At 47.5% G+C, this 16,812-nt stretch overlaps 1 protein-coding gene across 3 annotated transcripts in view; it reads left to right on the forward strand.

Annotated features, from left to right (window-relative positions):
- Window positions 1–16,812, forward strand: part of ankrd27 (ankyrin repeat domain 27 (VPS9 domain)) — a 29,820-nt gene that overhangs the window by 6,096 nt on the left and 6,912 nt on the right. For all 3 annotated transcript variants that reach the window (XM_082540132.1, XM_082540131.1, XM_082540130.1), the window contains exons 2-19: window positions 1,421–1,543; window positions 3,903–4,013; window positions 4,154–4,462; window positions 5,104–5,163; window positions 6,470–6,523; window positions 6,865–6,930; window positions 7,266–7,342; window positions 7,859–7,980; window positions 9,376–9,454; window positions 10,318–10,444; window positions 10,541–10,633; window positions 12,079–12,200; window positions 12,922–13,004; window positions 13,152–13,267; window positions 13,763–13,855; window positions 13,988–14,185; window positions 14,631–14,690; window positions 15,056–15,172. In XM_082540132.1, coding sequence (XP_082396258.1) covers window positions 1,442–1,543; window positions 3,903–4,013; window positions 4,154–4,462; window positions 5,104–5,163; window positions 6,470–6,523; window positions 6,865–6,930; window positions 7,266–7,342; window positions 7,859–7,980; window positions 9,376–9,454; window positions 10,318–10,444; window positions 10,541–10,633; window positions 12,079–12,200; window positions 12,922–13,004; window positions 13,152–13,267; window positions 13,763–13,855; window positions 13,988–14,185; window positions 14,631–14,690; window positions 15,056–15,172 — 1,989 coding nt within the window. In that variant the 5' untranslated portion in view covers window positions 1,421–1,441. The remainder of the gene's footprint in view (window positions 1–1,420; window positions 1,544–3,902; window positions 4,014–4,153; window positions 4,463–5,103; window positions 5,164–6,469; window positions 6,524–6,864; window positions 6,931–7,265; window positions 7,343–7,858; window positions 7,981–9,375; window positions 9,455–10,317; window positions 10,445–10,540; window positions 10,634–12,078; window positions 12,201–12,921; window positions 13,005–13,151; window positions 13,268–13,762; window positions 13,856–13,987; window positions 14,186–14,630; window positions 14,691–15,055; window positions 15,173–16,812) is intronic.

The raw sequence follows: 16,812 nt of genomic DNA on the forward strand, positions 1-16,812 counted from the left end.
AGTGATGCTGATATGCAATACTTCTGCATTTAGTACAATTTTGAAAACAGTTTGGTGATCAGTGGAAGTGTGCAGGGTTAAAGATCAGAAATTAGAGCCTCTTATTGCAGGGCAGCAGCCCGAGCAGAGAAGATCAGCCCCCCCAGCCACCTCCTCCACGCTCATCTAGGGCTTGTGTGTGTGAATGGGTGAATGTAGTCAGGCGTTCCCGGGAGAGCCAAGAGACATTATCTCTCCAGTGAGTCCTGGGTTTACCCCGCGGCCTCCTCCCAGTAGGACATGCCTGAAATACTTCACTCGGGAGGGATTCATCCTAGCCAGGTCCCCAAACCAGCTCAGCGGACTCCTTTCAAGGTGGAGGAGTAGTGGCTCTGCTCCGAGCTCCTCCTGGATAACTGAACTTCTCGCCCAGTCTCTAAGGAAGAGGCCTCAGAGACTGGGTCAGAAGCAGATAACTTTTAAACTCTTTGAAGCTGGAAGACCGCTCCAGCTTTACAGAAGCTTAAAAGAAGTTAGCTTTGATAGCATGGGTTTTTTCAAAATAAAAGCGCTGTCACACCCAGGTTCAAAACGATGTGTCTTCTGTTGAAGGCATCTACAGTCCTGTAACACCTTCAGAGGACTCGCGGTTTACAGCTGCAGGTAGATGGAGTCAAAAGTTCAAACCACCTAACTGCTCACCTCTTTAGGCTCGGTGAATTGTAATTAGACATTAACGCTCTTATTTGCAGCATTAGTAACTACAGACTCGGGGAGATTTTTCCGAGGCCTCGCATCCAGCCTGGCCAGGTTGGAGCCGGTGAAGCTTTGTCTGGATGGAGGATTATTAGATCAATCGTACGGAAATAAACCAGTTCAATAAGAATTGGATCAGCTGAGAGAGAAGCAGCCCTGGTTTCTTCAGATCCAGGCAGCACAGCTTCATACGTGACCGTGAGCGACTTCTGGGGGGCCTGAACACTGCAGATTGACAGAACGAGATGGGAACATAAGCCCCACCCCCACCCACATTAGGCTGGAAACGAGATTGAAAGGGACTTCTTGTCCGGTGGCCTCAAAGACCATAAATGAGCTTGTTTTCAGGTCTTGTCCTAAGATTCAAATTTGGAGGCATTAAGGAATCATGAGATCTTTTGTCGTTGTTGTTGTTGTTGTTGCTTGGCTTTTCTCAAACATCAATGAGCAGTATTGCCACATGCTATCGACAGGAAACCAGCAGCTGCTCTCAGAGAGGCTGATGTGGAAGATTTATTCTCTACAATTATTTATAATCCCCAGAAGATGAGTCCTGACAGGGCTGCACCCCACAGTCCTCTCCCCACGAAGGGTTTAACTGGTCACATACTTATAAAAGTCCTTGACACGTACTTGGTTGATAATTAAGGTCTTTCCTCCCATCATCCTCCTGTCCCGTCTGCAGGATCCAGACCTCCAGCTCCTTATGGCTGTATATGATGAGAACATCCTGAAGAATCCTTTCTACCTGGCCTTGGAGAAGCAGAGACCCGACCTTTGCAGCCAAGTGGCAGAGCTCCACGGCATCGTGAGTTTGACCCGTCATCTCATTTATGTCACCAGACAAGCCCACCTGCATGTATGTGAGGATCAGCTACCGGATCACGATATCAGACGGCGATTAATCAGAGAGCGCTCTGTCTGGGTGTCACATAGCTGTGAGTCTGCGGCGTCTATATTCACTTAGATGATCAATGTTTTTTAAAAATGGGTGGAAAATGCTTCAGACTGAGCAGATGTGATTAAATGTAACAGTAGGTAGGGCTGTTCGATATAACGATATATATCGGATGACGATATAAAAACGTCTGTCGTTTGTTTCGTGGTGTCGCAAAATAAACTGTTACAGCAATATTTGTTCATGCTTTGATCACTGCAGTGGCTGTATTCATTTCTTAAAGTTCTCTCTTTCTCTTATATTTAATAAAACCACACTACGGACGGACAAGCGCCTGTTTTTATGCGTTGTTGTTAGCAACAACGACGGTAACGCCATCGCGTGTCCGCTTGTTTATGTTCCACATAAACCTTTCACAATAAACCTCAGGATCCTGTTGAGACTTTTCAAAATAAACTGAATCACGTGAAAGAGCAGAGTGTTTACAGATGAGAAGTAAAAAAGACGCCAGGTGCTAAAAAATAAAGCTTAGACTCAGACGTTAGAGCAGGCTTCTCCCCGCAGCACGCCGTGTAATAAATACTCACAAAGAAACGGCGCCGTTACAACTTATGTCTAAAAATGTATCGTTTCATGCATCGGTTAAAACTCCAGCTACACGACGCCCAGCTGGAAGCACTTCACGCAGGTCGAGCTGCCCGAGATTCACAGACTTTACAGAAAATGTTACATTTTTGATTTATATCGTTACCGGGACGACAGATGTCTTATATCGGGATATGAGATTGTGGTCATATCGCACAGCCCTGATAGTAGGAATTGTGAATGGAGGGAACAAGCAGAAGAATTGAGCTTCGGTGACAGGGTGAGGAGCTCAGGTCCATCTGACCCGGCTGCCTCACGGAGGAAGTGATGTCAGGCATGAGACCGCGAGGCAGATCCAGCACACGCCAGAGAGACGGCGCTGCTCGTCTGTGTTAGGAACACATCAGTGTGCAGCTGGAGACCCTCGTGTTGCTTCGTCTGCAGGTGGCTGGGGGTCTGAGCGTCTGTCTCTGCTCAGGAAGGTTTGCACTAATAAACAACAGGGGGGAGGTGAAAATGAGGAAACGGCACAGAGCTCAAAATAACTGCAGCAGAACCTGAATAAGTCCAGGTGTGAGCCGGCTGCAGAGCTCTGCCAGTTTCTATCACAGAACAGCTTCTCGCTTCCTCCTCAGTGGTTGAAGGCTGCGCCTACAAACAGCTGAGAATCACACCAGCCCCTTAAAGCAGGTTAAAGATCAGAGTCGGGGACGTTATCTCTGTTACAATGTTTGAGGTAAAAGAAGCGCGCTCAGCCGGGGTTTCAAACACAGCGACACCTTTACACCACTTCCTGCCTCACGGTGGGTCAGCGTGGGGTTTCTGGTGGTTTCAACGCGCTCTGCTGCCATCCCTTCACTCTCAGTGAGTTAGAGGAGCATTGTTTTGGTCGGACTGTTAAAGCGGGGTTGATACATTTCATTTGGCTGTCAGTGAAGCGCAGAGATATCAGATGAGCTGACAAGCTGCAAAGCGGCGCTCTAAACCTCGTTTGAGCTTGTTAAAGATGACGATTGGACGCCTGGAGCAGCAGATGAGAATCAGATGTCTGAACGCCGGCCAGTCGGGTCATCTGCACGCCGTCAAAACATCAGTGGGGAAAAAAAATGCGTGTAAGTGCATTAAAGCTGCGGTTCGCAGCAGAGGCGGAAAAATCAGTTCTACATGGCACAGCGTGCACATGCTGTGCATACGTCAGGGCTTCAGCAGCTGCTCTGGCTCGTGACTGCGTCTTCAGATCCTTAATCAAATGCTGCCGATCAGGTCATGTGCATTTATTGACTTCATGTGAACATCTTAAAAACAAATGACGCCTGTTTAATGTCAGTGTTTCTGCGCTATTTTCAGACCATCGGATACTCGAATGTGCAGAGAAACACTGTGGAGCCTCGGCTCTGTATTTTAATACTCCCACCACACACCGAAGTGCCGTATACTTCACGATAAACATCTACTACTTTAAAAGCGTGAGTGAGTTAGAGGCCAGGAGCCATCTCAGTGCTGTTCATCATCTAACCGCAGTTAATACAGTGAAGATTCCACTCTTTGTACCATTTGATCCTATTTTCTGCTTCCTAACACAGATCAGACCTTATCTGATTGTCGTTGGTGTGGAAAGGTCACTCTAAATCTGTGCTGAGTGCTTAATAAATGGAATACCCTGCGTGTCGCCTTGAACCTGCAGGTTCTGGTGCCGTGCTGTGGAAGTTTGACCCTCAGCAGCTACTCGGACTCTCACTTCGACAGCTATGTGCTGCAGCCCGTGGAGGACGGTTATAAGACTGCGGACGGGAAGGTCTGTCTTCAACACAAGCCAGTCTGTGCTGCTCGTTGTTGCCAGAGGCTGAGTTTAAACGCACCGCTGTCCTACTTTTACAGTCCTAAAAATACAAAAAGAGGCTGTTTAACAGCTTTTTACCTCTGTGTGTGTTACAGGAGGTCCGGATCCAGGACAGGCAGGTCCTGCTGGGATCCGGGTTCCCGGCTCCAGTGTCGATCCCCATCCTGTTCGAGGAGACCTTCTACAACGACCGGGAGCAAAGCTACAGCATCCTGTGCGTCTCCAGGCCCATGGAGGTGGACCCGAGCCTGTCCGAGGTCAGCACGCCGTCTTCTTACACCCTGAGGAGCCTGGAGGACGTCAGGGAGTTCCTGGGCCGCCACGCCCAGAAGATGGACAAGCACATCCAGAGCTTCTGTCAGGCCTTCAGGGAGCAGGAGAGGAAGGGACTCCGGCACCACATAGTAGGGATGACAGACACAAAACACAACCCTGGTGATAAACGGACTAGAGTGACAAACGGGGGTCTGAAGGAAACGGAGCTCTGCGCGTGTCTGACCTAAAATAGCACGCCTCACAGGTTTCGTCATTCTTTTACCACAGACAGGTTTGCGCTCCCATGACTCAGATAAGGCAGAAATACTGATGCAATCACAAGGTTTTTCCAGCTGGTTGGGTAATCCGTGTCAGTGTCTGGTGGTTAGCAGGGCCACCGACTGATTTGAGCGATGGTTTCCCAGCAGCTACCATCGGTCTCCAGCGTCACTCACAGCTGGTTGGAAATCCTCCCTGTGGTTGCAGATGGTTGCAGACTCGTCTCGAGGCCTGTTATTGGCAGACAAGTTGATGTCACATGTCTACAGAACTTGTCATTGTACAGCTGCAGCTATCGCCCCCCAGTGGCCATCAAAAAGAGTGCAGGTTTAAGGCTCCTCCAGCTAGCTTCACTTTGATTTAATACATGACAACAATGCAAACAACACCTCCAGGAGAGCGTGCATCTTTTTAGCGTTAATGTGTTTGAATGTTTTCGAGTCTTTAGGGGATTTTTGCGTTCGATTTTTTTCTTTCCTGCTGAGCTAACAGCTGTTCTGTTTCCTGTCAGGACTCGGTGAACGGTCTTTACACTAAGTGTCTTCAGTGTCTGCTGAGAGACTCTCACCTGGTGAGTAGAAACAATCTTTATTTGTCACGTTAAAACTGGCTGAATGAAAATCCGCCTTTCTCTCCTTGATTTGGAGAATATTTATTTCTGGCTTCTTCACCTGGGGCCAATATTCACTCTTCTATGTCTTTATTATTCGCGTGCTTCTCTGGTTTGCATGGTGGCTCGGTGCGTTCACGGTTATTCGTGTGATTATCTGACTTTGTTTCGTTTGTCCCTCGGCTGCACGATGACATCAAAGGCGTGAGAAACGTGGTCGAGTAACACGGCCGTGCTTTTTGAGCATGTGACTGTTAAAGCGCTCCGTGTCTCCGCTTCGTTTCTTTTTAATAAAACTGTGAGCTTGTGTTTGAGAGCCGATTCTGCCGGAGGGAAGAGCAGCTGATGGAAAGTGCTGATTACTCACTGAGAGGCTGCTGTTTTAGTTTAACAGCGATCCAGTCCGCTGTGAGCCTGAGCTGGATAAGAGATTTGCACCATACAAAGGACGAGCAGTCCAGTCGGTCAGGATGTTGAATCTGTGGCACCAACTACAGAGGTTTTAGCAAAATCACCTGTATTAAAAGGATTCTTATTCAAATCTCTAAAATAACATAAAAATTGGGAGAAAATGCAGATTTCTGTCACTCATTGTTTCTGCTGTGTGCAAACTTGGTGATTCCCTCACAACGTCCTGTGTTAAGGCAGGAAACACAGATGCTCAGCAGTGTGCTGTGAACAATCATGACAGTCCAACATGCTTTTTACTGCAGAAGAAGCTCATGTGAGCGTTGCATGTAAGCGGGGGCTGTACTGAGTCGGCAGCTGTAGTTCAGAAAAGTCCTGCTTTCGTTGATTCAGGCATCTGTGACCTCGGTGCAGTCGCTTCCCTCTTTGTGGGAAATGAAACGAAACGGCACATAAACCAGAGGAAGCATTCTGGTGAAACATCATCGTTGGTCGTTAATGCTTCGTTAGATCAACCTCGTTGTAAAATGTTGTGTTAATGCGGCCACGTTACGTTCATCTGTTGGCTTTGCACACGTGAGCGTTTTGCTGCTGTCATGTGGGGAGGAATCGTTTCCTCCGGTTCGGAAAGGATCGAACCCCAAACAGTGTCATGTGACCGCCGTAACTAATGCTTCAAATCAGCTTCCTTTAATCAGCGTGACCTCTGACCCGACGCACACACGCAGGATGCTGCGAGTTCCTCTGGACTGGATGATTCGATGATATGTGGCCGCGGCGTCTGCGACTCAGCAGTTTTGGGCCTGATCACATCCTCTAACGCCTTCCTCTTCCCCTGCATGCTTTGTGTTTTCTGCAGAAACTTCTGGCAAAGCAGGAGCTTCAGATGACGCTCCTCAAACAGGCTGTGGAGGTAACGTCTCTGGGTTCAGTGAAGGAGAAAGGTTGACACGTAGACGCAAGTTTAAGTTTGCAAGAAAGTCAGATTTCATCAAACACATGCAGAAGCTCCCACAGCTGTCACACGTAACTTCCTGCTTCATGCCAGTGAAACTGTAAAGGAATCGATTAATAAGCCGAATAACTCAATAAGATATTTACAAAAAATAAGACGGAGCTCAATGTGGGCAAAGCTACATGTGACAGAAGCAGCTTAATAATCCAAACATGCAGCTATTTTGGTGCGAGGTGAGAAACTTTGATGAGCTGTTCCTGACACGTATTAAAATATTGGTTTTCCTCTTCTTTTCCCAGATGTACGTTCATCATGGTATCCATGAATTAATCTTTAACTTTGTGGGAACGCTTGAGGCCAGCCAGGTAGGTCTGAGCTCAGATTTCCTCATTAGACGTAACGAGGGAGCGAATAAACCGTCTGTTCGTCCGCTTTCTTCCACCACCAGATCCTGAGTGATCTGCTCACGTGCCTCCTGCATACACACACATCCCTGTGGTGTTTTTGCTGCGCGCTGCTGCAGATATAACGTCAAACACGCAGCTTGCAGGGATCACTTGTCTTTGCAGAGGGATCGTTGTTTCAGTGATGGAAGCCTTAATATTTCTCCTTCTTGCTCTTTATTACTGTGATGACCCCAAAAAGAGGCTTTGACAGTTTCAAAAGTTCCTCTCCCGTCTCTTGTGCTGCCGGTCGACAGGACGCTGCCTTCAACAAAACCACCAGGAGTCTGCAGGAGCTGCAGCAGAAAGAGCTGGGAGTCAAACCCGAGTTCAGGTCAGTTCCGGAGCGGACTTTGAGACCCAGACCTCTGCAGCGTCAAATCTGGTTCTGCTGACAGGTTTAACCAGCGCTTGCTGTTCTGAACACGTTACAGACGATGTTTAAATGTGCAAAATGCCTTCAACGTTTACACGGACCCAGTTAAGGTGACCTGATCGTGGCAGCGTTCCAGCAGCTCGCATAGACAAACACGATACGTGTTCATGGTTTATGAAGTCAAATTTTATTTCAGACTTGTTTTTAAATACGTCCTGGTCAGTCTGACCCGAGGGACAGCTCAGGGTCCCAACAGTGGAGACCATCCAAGGGTTACTGGTGAAATAGAGCGATCATGAAGACTTGCGTCATGTTTCATTGCACCGTGTGATTGGTTCTGTCTCTGTTTTGTAAATTGAATCTGTTGTTTAGCTGTGTGCCTCCTTCCTTTAGCCCGAGCCACTGAAGCTTTGTGAATGTGTCCGTTCGATGTCTCTGACCCATCGTCTGTCCCCCGTTCTTCTGTCTCTGCAGCATAAACTTGTCTCGGGCTAAAAGAGAGCTGAGCCAGCTCAACCAGCAGACGTCCCCCCTCCTCAAACTGCTCTGCCTGCGTAGAGTCGCGCTGACCGCCACCCAGACCCCGAGACGCACCGGTACTTACTCTGTTGGTTTGTGTGTGCGGAGCTAAAACGAGTGTGTGAGCTCATCGACCTCCTTTGTAGGAGAAGCAGTTTAAATGTGTGTGTGGAGCTTCAGCGCTCGCTTTAATGGAAGTATGTCACAGCTCGCCGTGAGCGGGTCCCTTGCAGCCTCAGATTTGCAACACATTGGAACCAGTTCTAGTCAGTCTGCAGCTGGTCTGTGGTGCACCACATACTGCATGCCAAAGCACCCTCGAGCAAGACGCTGAACCCCGAGTTTCCTCAGGTGGATTCATGGATGTTGGGTCGTGCACAGGTGTGGATGAGGCTTGCAGTAGAAAGTAATTTGTCACAGACACAGAGGTTGCAAGTCCATTGGCATTAATCCATCCATTTATTCATTCGCTTCCACTTATCCTTTTCAGGGTCGCAGCGCTGGAGCCTATCCCAGCTGTCATAGGGCGAGAGGCGGGGTACACCCTGGACAGGTCGCCAGTCTGTCGCAGGGCCAACACACAGGGACAAACAACCATTCATACTCACATTCACACCTAGTGACAATTTGGATTATCCAATTAACCTATCCCCACAAGCTGCATGTCTTTGGACGGTGGGAGGAAGCCGGAGTACCCGGAGAGAACCCACGCAAACACGGGGAGAACATGCAAACTCCACACAGAAAGACCCCGGCCTGATGTTGGAATTGAACTCAGGACCTTCTTGCTGTGCGGCAACAGTGCTAACCACCGTGTTGCCATTAATCCATATTATTGATAATATTAACGTAATATTTGCGATCATGTCGTAGTTTCCATCCTTGGGCTGTGCTGCAAAAACACAAAGTCTGAGAGCTTGGGAGGCCTGTTTCGGTGACACCAGGGGCGACCCAGTGTTAGCCAGCTGATTTAAATGCGGTGCAGATCTAATCGAATTTAACGTCAAATTAAACTTCAGTTTATATCATTTGGACACGTTTGTAGAAAAAGTCCCAAACAGGACAAAAAAAACTATAAATATCTAATAGTTTTCAATTGGATCACTCTGAGAAAATCACATTAGATCCAGGAGTCTGACAAATGAGACCATTCCTTTATTTTCTCGCGGTGACATAAGAGAAACCACCTTATTAAACGTGTAATGCAGGGAAATGCGGGACTCATCAGAGAGCGGCTGTGCGACTCTTGTGTTTCCCTAAAGAAAAGGACAGTACCGACTCTGTGAGCTTCCATTTGTGCAGTTTGCTTTGGTAATCCAAGCTTATTGGATCACGGCAACAACCCCGCTGTCAGCCTGCAGCGCCGAGCTGACGAGAAGCCAGTTTACTCATTAGTGCTGAGCTGAGGGAGAGATGAACGGGAAGAATGACTCTTCAGTTTCCACTCACTGACTGTGTGTCTCCCTCCACAGTGAGCATAGAAGCCGTGAGCGCCGACGACCTGCTGTCTGTCGTCCTCTATCTGCTGGTGAAGACGGAAATCCCCAACTGGTGAGCGAAAGGGGAACTGGCTGCGACCTTTGACCTTCTGTCGTGAATAAAATGCAGAGAAATGAGGAAAAAATGAGGCAGTGAAAACAAAAAGACGACTCACAGTTTTACAGTTTTGGGTCAAAGGGATGGTATCGCAGCCCTGCTCGATTCTGCAGGTCTCACATGTGGGCGTGGATAAACTATAACACTGGCTTCACCCACATTTGTGAAATTTGGAACAGTCGGACCAAAAATTAAGTTTTTTAAACTTAACATCTCATTTTGGCAGCGTCTGTGTCCGTTTCATTTATATTTTTAGGTTTTGTGGGTCACACTTTCCTCTTGGAGGTTAAATCAGATCCTTTTGAGCTTTCGATAACGGGCGTGTCCACGATGCCACGGTACAGAAAGTTGCTATAATTGGAATTCATATTTTCTAATGTGCCGCAAACTTCACAACCTGGAGACATTTTAATATTAAAAACATCTCGAGCGGTTCCTGTGTTTGTTCTGCAGCAGAACTTGCTCAGTCTGAACTCTGCAGCGCCCCCTATGAGGCAGGAGGTGAAGTTTTTGCGTTTACTGCACTGTGCAGCTGAGGACACGGACCGGTGGCCTCCAATAGTGACTTTAACAATCAATGTTAATGTTTTATGATCAAATGCATAATTTTTTATTTCAATATTTGATTACTTTATTGAATTCATAATGTTTGTTGACAGTAAACTGTCCACAGCGCGTGATTTTTCCTCTATAAATAAGCACAATTAATCTTCCAGTGAAAGGCAGCCTAACTGGAGGCTGCTGAGGATGATCTATATATGAAACATCATTTGGGTTAATAAGATGTAGCTGGGTGATCTAATTTGTCTTATCTTCAGGATGGCCAACCTGAGCTACATCAGGAACTTCTGCTTCAGCCACTCGAGTAAAGATGAGCTCAGCTACTGTCTGAGCACCTTCGAGGCGGCGGTGGAGTACATCAACCTGGGGAAGCTGCAGAACTCTGTGAGACACAAACACACTGCTGTCGTATCTCAGCAGCTGCTTCACTGTGCTGGAGATCATCCATGTGTTTTCTCCTGTTTTTGCCTCCTTCCTCAGGGCTCTGGTGAGCTCAGCGACAAGGCGCTGTTCAAGGAGAGGATGAGTCTGCTGACTCAGGGTGTAGCCACGCCCATTAATTGTCTGTTTGAGGTGAGCTGCAGCCCGAGACGTTAGCGGATGTCCCATAAAAGATCAGCATGATGTCTAAAACTGCTCCTACATGATGTGTATTTGTTTTTTTTGTACAGTGGGATGTAAAAGCTTCTCCTGATGCTGTGAATGTTTTTACAGATCCTTCGAGGTCCAATTCAGTTTGAAGGAGAAGGAATTTAAGAGAGTGAAATAAAAACTGTTATTTAGCACTTAAAATCTTCAGCTCTGTTCCCTCTGTTGGCATTTCTTCTGTTTATGTTCATTATGTTTCCTGGTGTTTTCCAGGCCATGAAAGTGATTTAAATGTGTAGTAACTATTTTTGGGGGTTATTTTTATATTGTACATAGATCAGAGTAATTACGTCTTCCAAGAAGCTGATACATTCAGATAAACTTATAATTAATCTGTTAAAAATACATAGGAGTGGGTTTGTGGAAGCCGTCATATCCCCTCACCATATTTGAGTACAGTGGCCAGGAAGGACACCCCTCCCCCTTCTAACACCTGAATACAAGCTAACGTATCAGATTGTTAGCTTGAGGGTCCTAAGAAAAACCCACTTTCCCTCAGATAAACAGTATGATTACATTCTCACATGATATGAAAGTTTATTCACTAAGTGTCAGTTATATCCACTTTATAGAAACTTTTGCTGACAGCAGCAAAAACACAATAGCTAACAGCAGCAAAAACACAATAGCTAACAGCAGCAAAAAAACAGGCTAACAGCCGCTAACGGAGGCTAACAGCAGAAAAACGTAGCAGCTAACGGAGGCTAACAGCAGCAAAAACACAATAGCTAACAGCAGCAAAAACACAGCAGCTAACAGAGGCTAACAGCAGCAAAGACACAATAGCTAACAGCAGCAAAAACACAGCAGCTAACAGAGGCTAACAGCAGCAAAGACACAATAGCTAACAGCAGCAAAAACACAGCAGCTAACAGGGGCTAACAGCAGCAAAAACACAATAGCTAACAGCAGCAGAAAAACAGGCTAACATAGCAGCTAACGGAGGCTAACAGCAGCAAAAACACAGCAGCTAACAGAGGCTAACAGCAGCTTACCAACAGAAAGGTTTACCTCAGTAACACTGTCAGCAGTCAAAAGTGACTCCTGACTCCTCCAGAGTAAATAAAGGTGGATACTTCTCACCCAGCATTGACAGCTGAGGTAAACAGCAGACAGATGTGGAAAACCCCTGGGTTGCATCTGGATGGATCCGCTCCCCAAACAGTGATAGCAACACGCTCGCTGGCTACGGCTGTTATGGGGTGCACTCTGAAAGTCTGAATTTAATGTTTTTGATCTCTCTTGGCTAACATGTTTATCCTATACCCTCCACTATACCGAAGAACACTCATTTGACGGCAATCTACAGTCTTCTGACATCTAGTGGCGAGATTTTGCTAATGCTAAGTTTGCTCCTGTGTGTTTTGTAGCACATAGCAAATGGAAATGAAGAGGAGGTTGAACGCCTGCTGAGTGATGGAGAGGCCGATGAAGATGTGAAGATGTGTCATCCTCTCTGCTCCTGTGACCTCTGTGACCTCCAGCTGTCCGGGTCAGTGTCCAAACTCACACAGACAAACACGCAGAGGTACAGAGAGTACGTCAAAGCATTCACATGAAAATAACGAAGAATAAAGAAGAGTAAAGGCTCCACGGTACAGATTTGATATGACCTGCCTGGAGTTTATGACACACTGATTATTGACTGTGAAGCTGGAAATTCACTCTAAGGCTGACTTTGCCTTTGCACATATGCAGAGAAAAGCTGATGTGATGCCTTCGACTTGTATTTTCATTGTTCAACTGATCATCACTTCCCCTTTTCTCCATTATTTTTGTGCATCAGAGCTTCGAATCAGGAATAAAAACCATTTGTATTTTCACTTCCCACTGAAACCCCCAGACACACACACACACACACACACACACACACACACACACACACACACTTTTAGTGTGTGTGTGTGTGTGTGTATTTCAGACCGTTATGCAATGGCCCATTAAAAACGAAAATACTCAAAAATGTAGCTGCACCACAAACGCTGTGCAGTCCTGTTAGCTAAAGTGAGGCCTAGCAGAAAGCGCCACCTGTCGGCCACGCCCACCTGTCGCAGCTGAAGCTCTGAAGTAAGAATCAGACCGCAGAGTCTGATTGAGCCTCACTGGTTACTTCCTGAAAGCTCCCTCTAACCTTTGACCAATAAGCTCCTTGTTTGACGCGTTCAGCCATTATTGACCGTAGACTGACTCTGAGTGTTGGCGCCGTGTTTCAGGCGGCTCAACGACCCGTCCATCGTCACGCCGTTCTCCAGAGATGACCGGGGTTACACTCCTCTGCATGTCGCTGCTCACTGCGGTGAGTGGCTGCTAACGCGCAGTGACACAACATGAGTTTGTTTAATACTGCGAGGCACAATTTATATATAAAAAGTATTAACTAACCTGTGTGTGTGTGTGTGTGTGTGTGTGTGTGTGTGTGTGTGTGTGTGTGTGTGTGTGGCAGGTCAGTCCCAGCTGATCGACATACTGGTGCATAAAGGAGCTCAGGTGAACGCCACAGACTACCACGCCCTCACACCACTGCACCTGGCGTGTCAGCGTGGATACCAGGGAGTAACGGTGAGCATGCGCAGAAAACTAAAATCCTGGGATTTAAATTAAAAAAACTGAACTTAGACGGTCTGTTAGTGCAGTGACCTCACAGCAGCCATATTATTGATCAGAAAAAAATGTCATTAAAATGCTCCATAAGGCTCCAGCAGCACAAACACGGTGCAGAGGTCCAGCTCAGAGACTCCAGGTAGCTGAGGTGAAGCTGCAGCTACAGCCGCCTGTGTCTCCACCCACCTGTCAGTCAAAGTCTGGTTATTTTTAACTGGCAGGTTCAAACATCACCTCTACCTTTAAGCTTTAACATAATCCAAACAGATGAGTTATAAGCAAACAAAGTCATTAAACCAGTTTCCAAAGTGAGGACTGAAATGTGTGTTCTGGATCAGCCGCAGCTGTCTGACCTCAGCCAAACAAACTTGTCGTTAAATAAAGACGAATGAACGCTCCAGAGGAGGAGAACATTACAACAAACGATGTCCTTCCTTTGTTTCTGTTGTCCAGCTGCTGCTGCTGCACTACAAGGCCAACACGGAGGCTCAGGACAACAACGGCAACACGCCGCTGCACCTCGCCTGCATGTACGGACACGAGGACGTACGTCGCCGCTCTCTCTGTTATGTCCTCACATTTCATCCTTTAAATGCTCCAGTTGGTTTGAACCCACCGGCTTAGTCTGTTCCAGTAAATAACTCAGCATGTTCATAAATAATAAATGCTGTGTGTCAGTGTGTGAAGGCCTTGGTGTACTACGATGTCCAAACGTGCCGTCTGGACCTGGTGAACGACAAAGGCGACACGGCGCTGCACATGGCGTCGCGCTGGGGCTACGAGGGCATCATCCAGGTGCTCCTGGAGAACGGAGCGAGCACCCACATCCTCAACAAGAACAAGGAGTCGCCGCTGCAGTGCGCCCTGAACTCCAAGGTCAGCGACACTCGATTGTGCCAGAACATGCAGAGGACGCTTCCACTGTGTGGGTGCTGGTTTGAGTCCCTCACCCCACAGCTGTGGTAGCATAATGAGGATAGCAGCTAATCTGATCAGCTGCTGACGGCAGGTCGACTGATCCCCTTTCTCCAGTCTGTCCACTAAACCAGCTTCAGATACACTTTAAAATCAGATGTTTGTTTCATCTCTGCTCCAGGCAGTACCAGAGCCTGGGGCCTGATGCAGACACAGGTCTGCATCAGGCCCCAGGCTCTGGACTTTAGCCCTGCAGAGTCTCTGAGTCATGTTCACTCAGCCTTTCTTGCACGATAAAGGTTTTTCAAATGATGTAAACAGATGCTTCAGGTGCTCCCTGAAAAAGAAACATATTGGTTTCATGGCGCACATACTGTAAAATGAATGTGTTCATGTCTTCCTGCAGATCCTCATGCAGCTGCAGTCCACTCAGAACGGCCGGAAGCGCTGCGGCAGCGGCGTCGACGTGAGTCTCATCTGCACTCACGCTTGCATCGGACAGATCTCCAACATCACAGTGAATATTGTCAAAATCCATGTGACAAAAGTGTAATTGAATACAAAAAGGTTTCCTCACGAGACAGAGCGGCTGCATGTTTAACAGGGGCACTCAGTGAAAAGTAGTTCCAGTGAAACCTGGAACTACTTTTCAACTGGTGAGCGAATGTTCGCAGTTGACTCTGCGTCCTCTCTGGTTTCACCACGTATGTTTGAAACGTTCACCCTGGTGGTCACATTTGACCTGCATTCACACACTAAAGCTAAACTATGTTAGCATTGGGAGTATTTGGAGGCTGGTTGTGTTTTCAGCATCTCTTTTCTGTCTCTCAGTCTCCCAGCCGCTCGCCTCTGGCCTCAGACTGCAGCAGCCGCCGCTCCTCCGTCTCCAGCACCTCCTCCCTGGGCTCGGAGGTCAAACCAGAGGGAGAACGGGTCCGGCACAGAGAGGTGAGCGCTGACCAGGAAACACAACAACATTGCTAGCACCAATCAAGTCAAAGTCAAAGTCAAAGTCAACTTTATTTGTCGATTCTGCCACATGTACAGGACATACAGAGAATAGAAATTGCGTTACTCTCAATCCCTAGATAAATAGCAAATGAACATTTAAATATATTTAAATATAAAAGTGATTAAAAATGCAAGTAAAATAATTAAAAAGTAAAAATTTAAATAAATACAATTTTACATATAACAAGAAAGCTATACAATATACAATATAATGGGTAAGTGACATTGAGTGCAAACCAGGCAGAGTAGTGCAAATAGGCAAATAGTGCAAATGGAGATTTGGTAATGTACGGTAAGAGAAAGTGTAACACAAAGTCTTATGAGGTAATGGCAGTCCAATGCTCCACAAAGTGACTGGTAACTGGTGCAGGCCAGTGAGTGAGTCAGAGAGTGTGTGTGTGTGTGTGAGTGTGTGTGACAGAGTTCAGTGAGACCGTGGAGGAGAGAGGGGAGAGGGGGCAGAATCGGGAGGGAGTTTAGCTTCCTGACAGCCTGATGGATGAAGCTGTCCTTCAGCCTGCTGGTCCTGGCCTGGAGACTCCGCAGTCTCCTCCCCGACGGCAGCAGCTTGAAGAAGCTTTGCATTGGGTGTGTGGGATCAGCCGCTATGCAAAGGGCTTTTTTAGTGAGACGGGTGCTGTAAATGTCCTGGAGGGAGGGGAGAGAGACACCAATGATCCTCTCTGCAGCTCTCACTATGCGTTGGAGGGTTCTGTGACAGGACGCATTGCAGGCTCCAAACCACACAGTGATGCAGCTCGACAGGATGCTCTCGATTGTGCCTCTGTAGAAAGTGTGCAAGATGGGGGCTGGTGCTCCTGCTCTTCTTAGTTTGCGGAGAAAGAAGAGACGCTGCTGTGATTTCTTGGCCAGTGCTGTGGTGTTGTACGTCCAGGAGAGATCCTCTGTGATGTGCACACCCAAGAACTTGGTGCTGCTCACTCTCTCCACAGACGCTCCGTCAATGGTCAGAGGAGCATGTTGGGTGTGCATTCTCCTGAAGTCCACAACAATCTCCTTCGTCTTCTCCACATTCAGAGAGAGATTGTTGTCAGCACACCACGTGGCCAGGCGTCTCACCTCACTTCTGTAGTCGGTCTCATCCCTGTTGCTAATGAGACCCACCACCGTTGTGTCGTCCGCAAACTTGATGAAGAGGTTGGAGCTGTATGATGGAGTGCAGTCATGGGTCAGCAGAGTGAAGAGGAGGGGGCTCAGCACACATCCCTGCGGGGCCCCCGTGTTTAAAATGATGGTGCTGGATGTGTTACTGCCGACCCGTACTGCTTGAGGTCTTCCGGTGAGGAAATCCAACAGCCAGTTGCACAGTGAGGTGTTGAGCCCCAGCTGGACCAGTTTTTGAGTGAGCTGTTGGGGGATTATAGTGTTGAATGCTGAACTGAAATCTATGAACAGCATTCGAACATATGAGTCTTTTTTGTCCAGGTGTGTGAGTGCTGAGTGGAGTGCAGTGGAGATGGCATCATCGGTTGAGCGGTTGGGCCGATACGCAAACTGGAAGGGATCCAGGGAGGGGGGCAGGACAGTCTTGATGTGTTGCATGACTAGTCGTTCGA

This window comes from Aulonocara stuartgranti, assembly GCF_965226115.1.
Source record: "Aulonocara stuartgranti genome assembly, chromosome: 7".
In the NCBI taxonomy this organism is placed as follows: Eukaryota; Metazoa; Chordata; class Actinopteri; order Cichliformes; family Cichlidae; genus Aulonocara; species Aulonocara stuartgranti.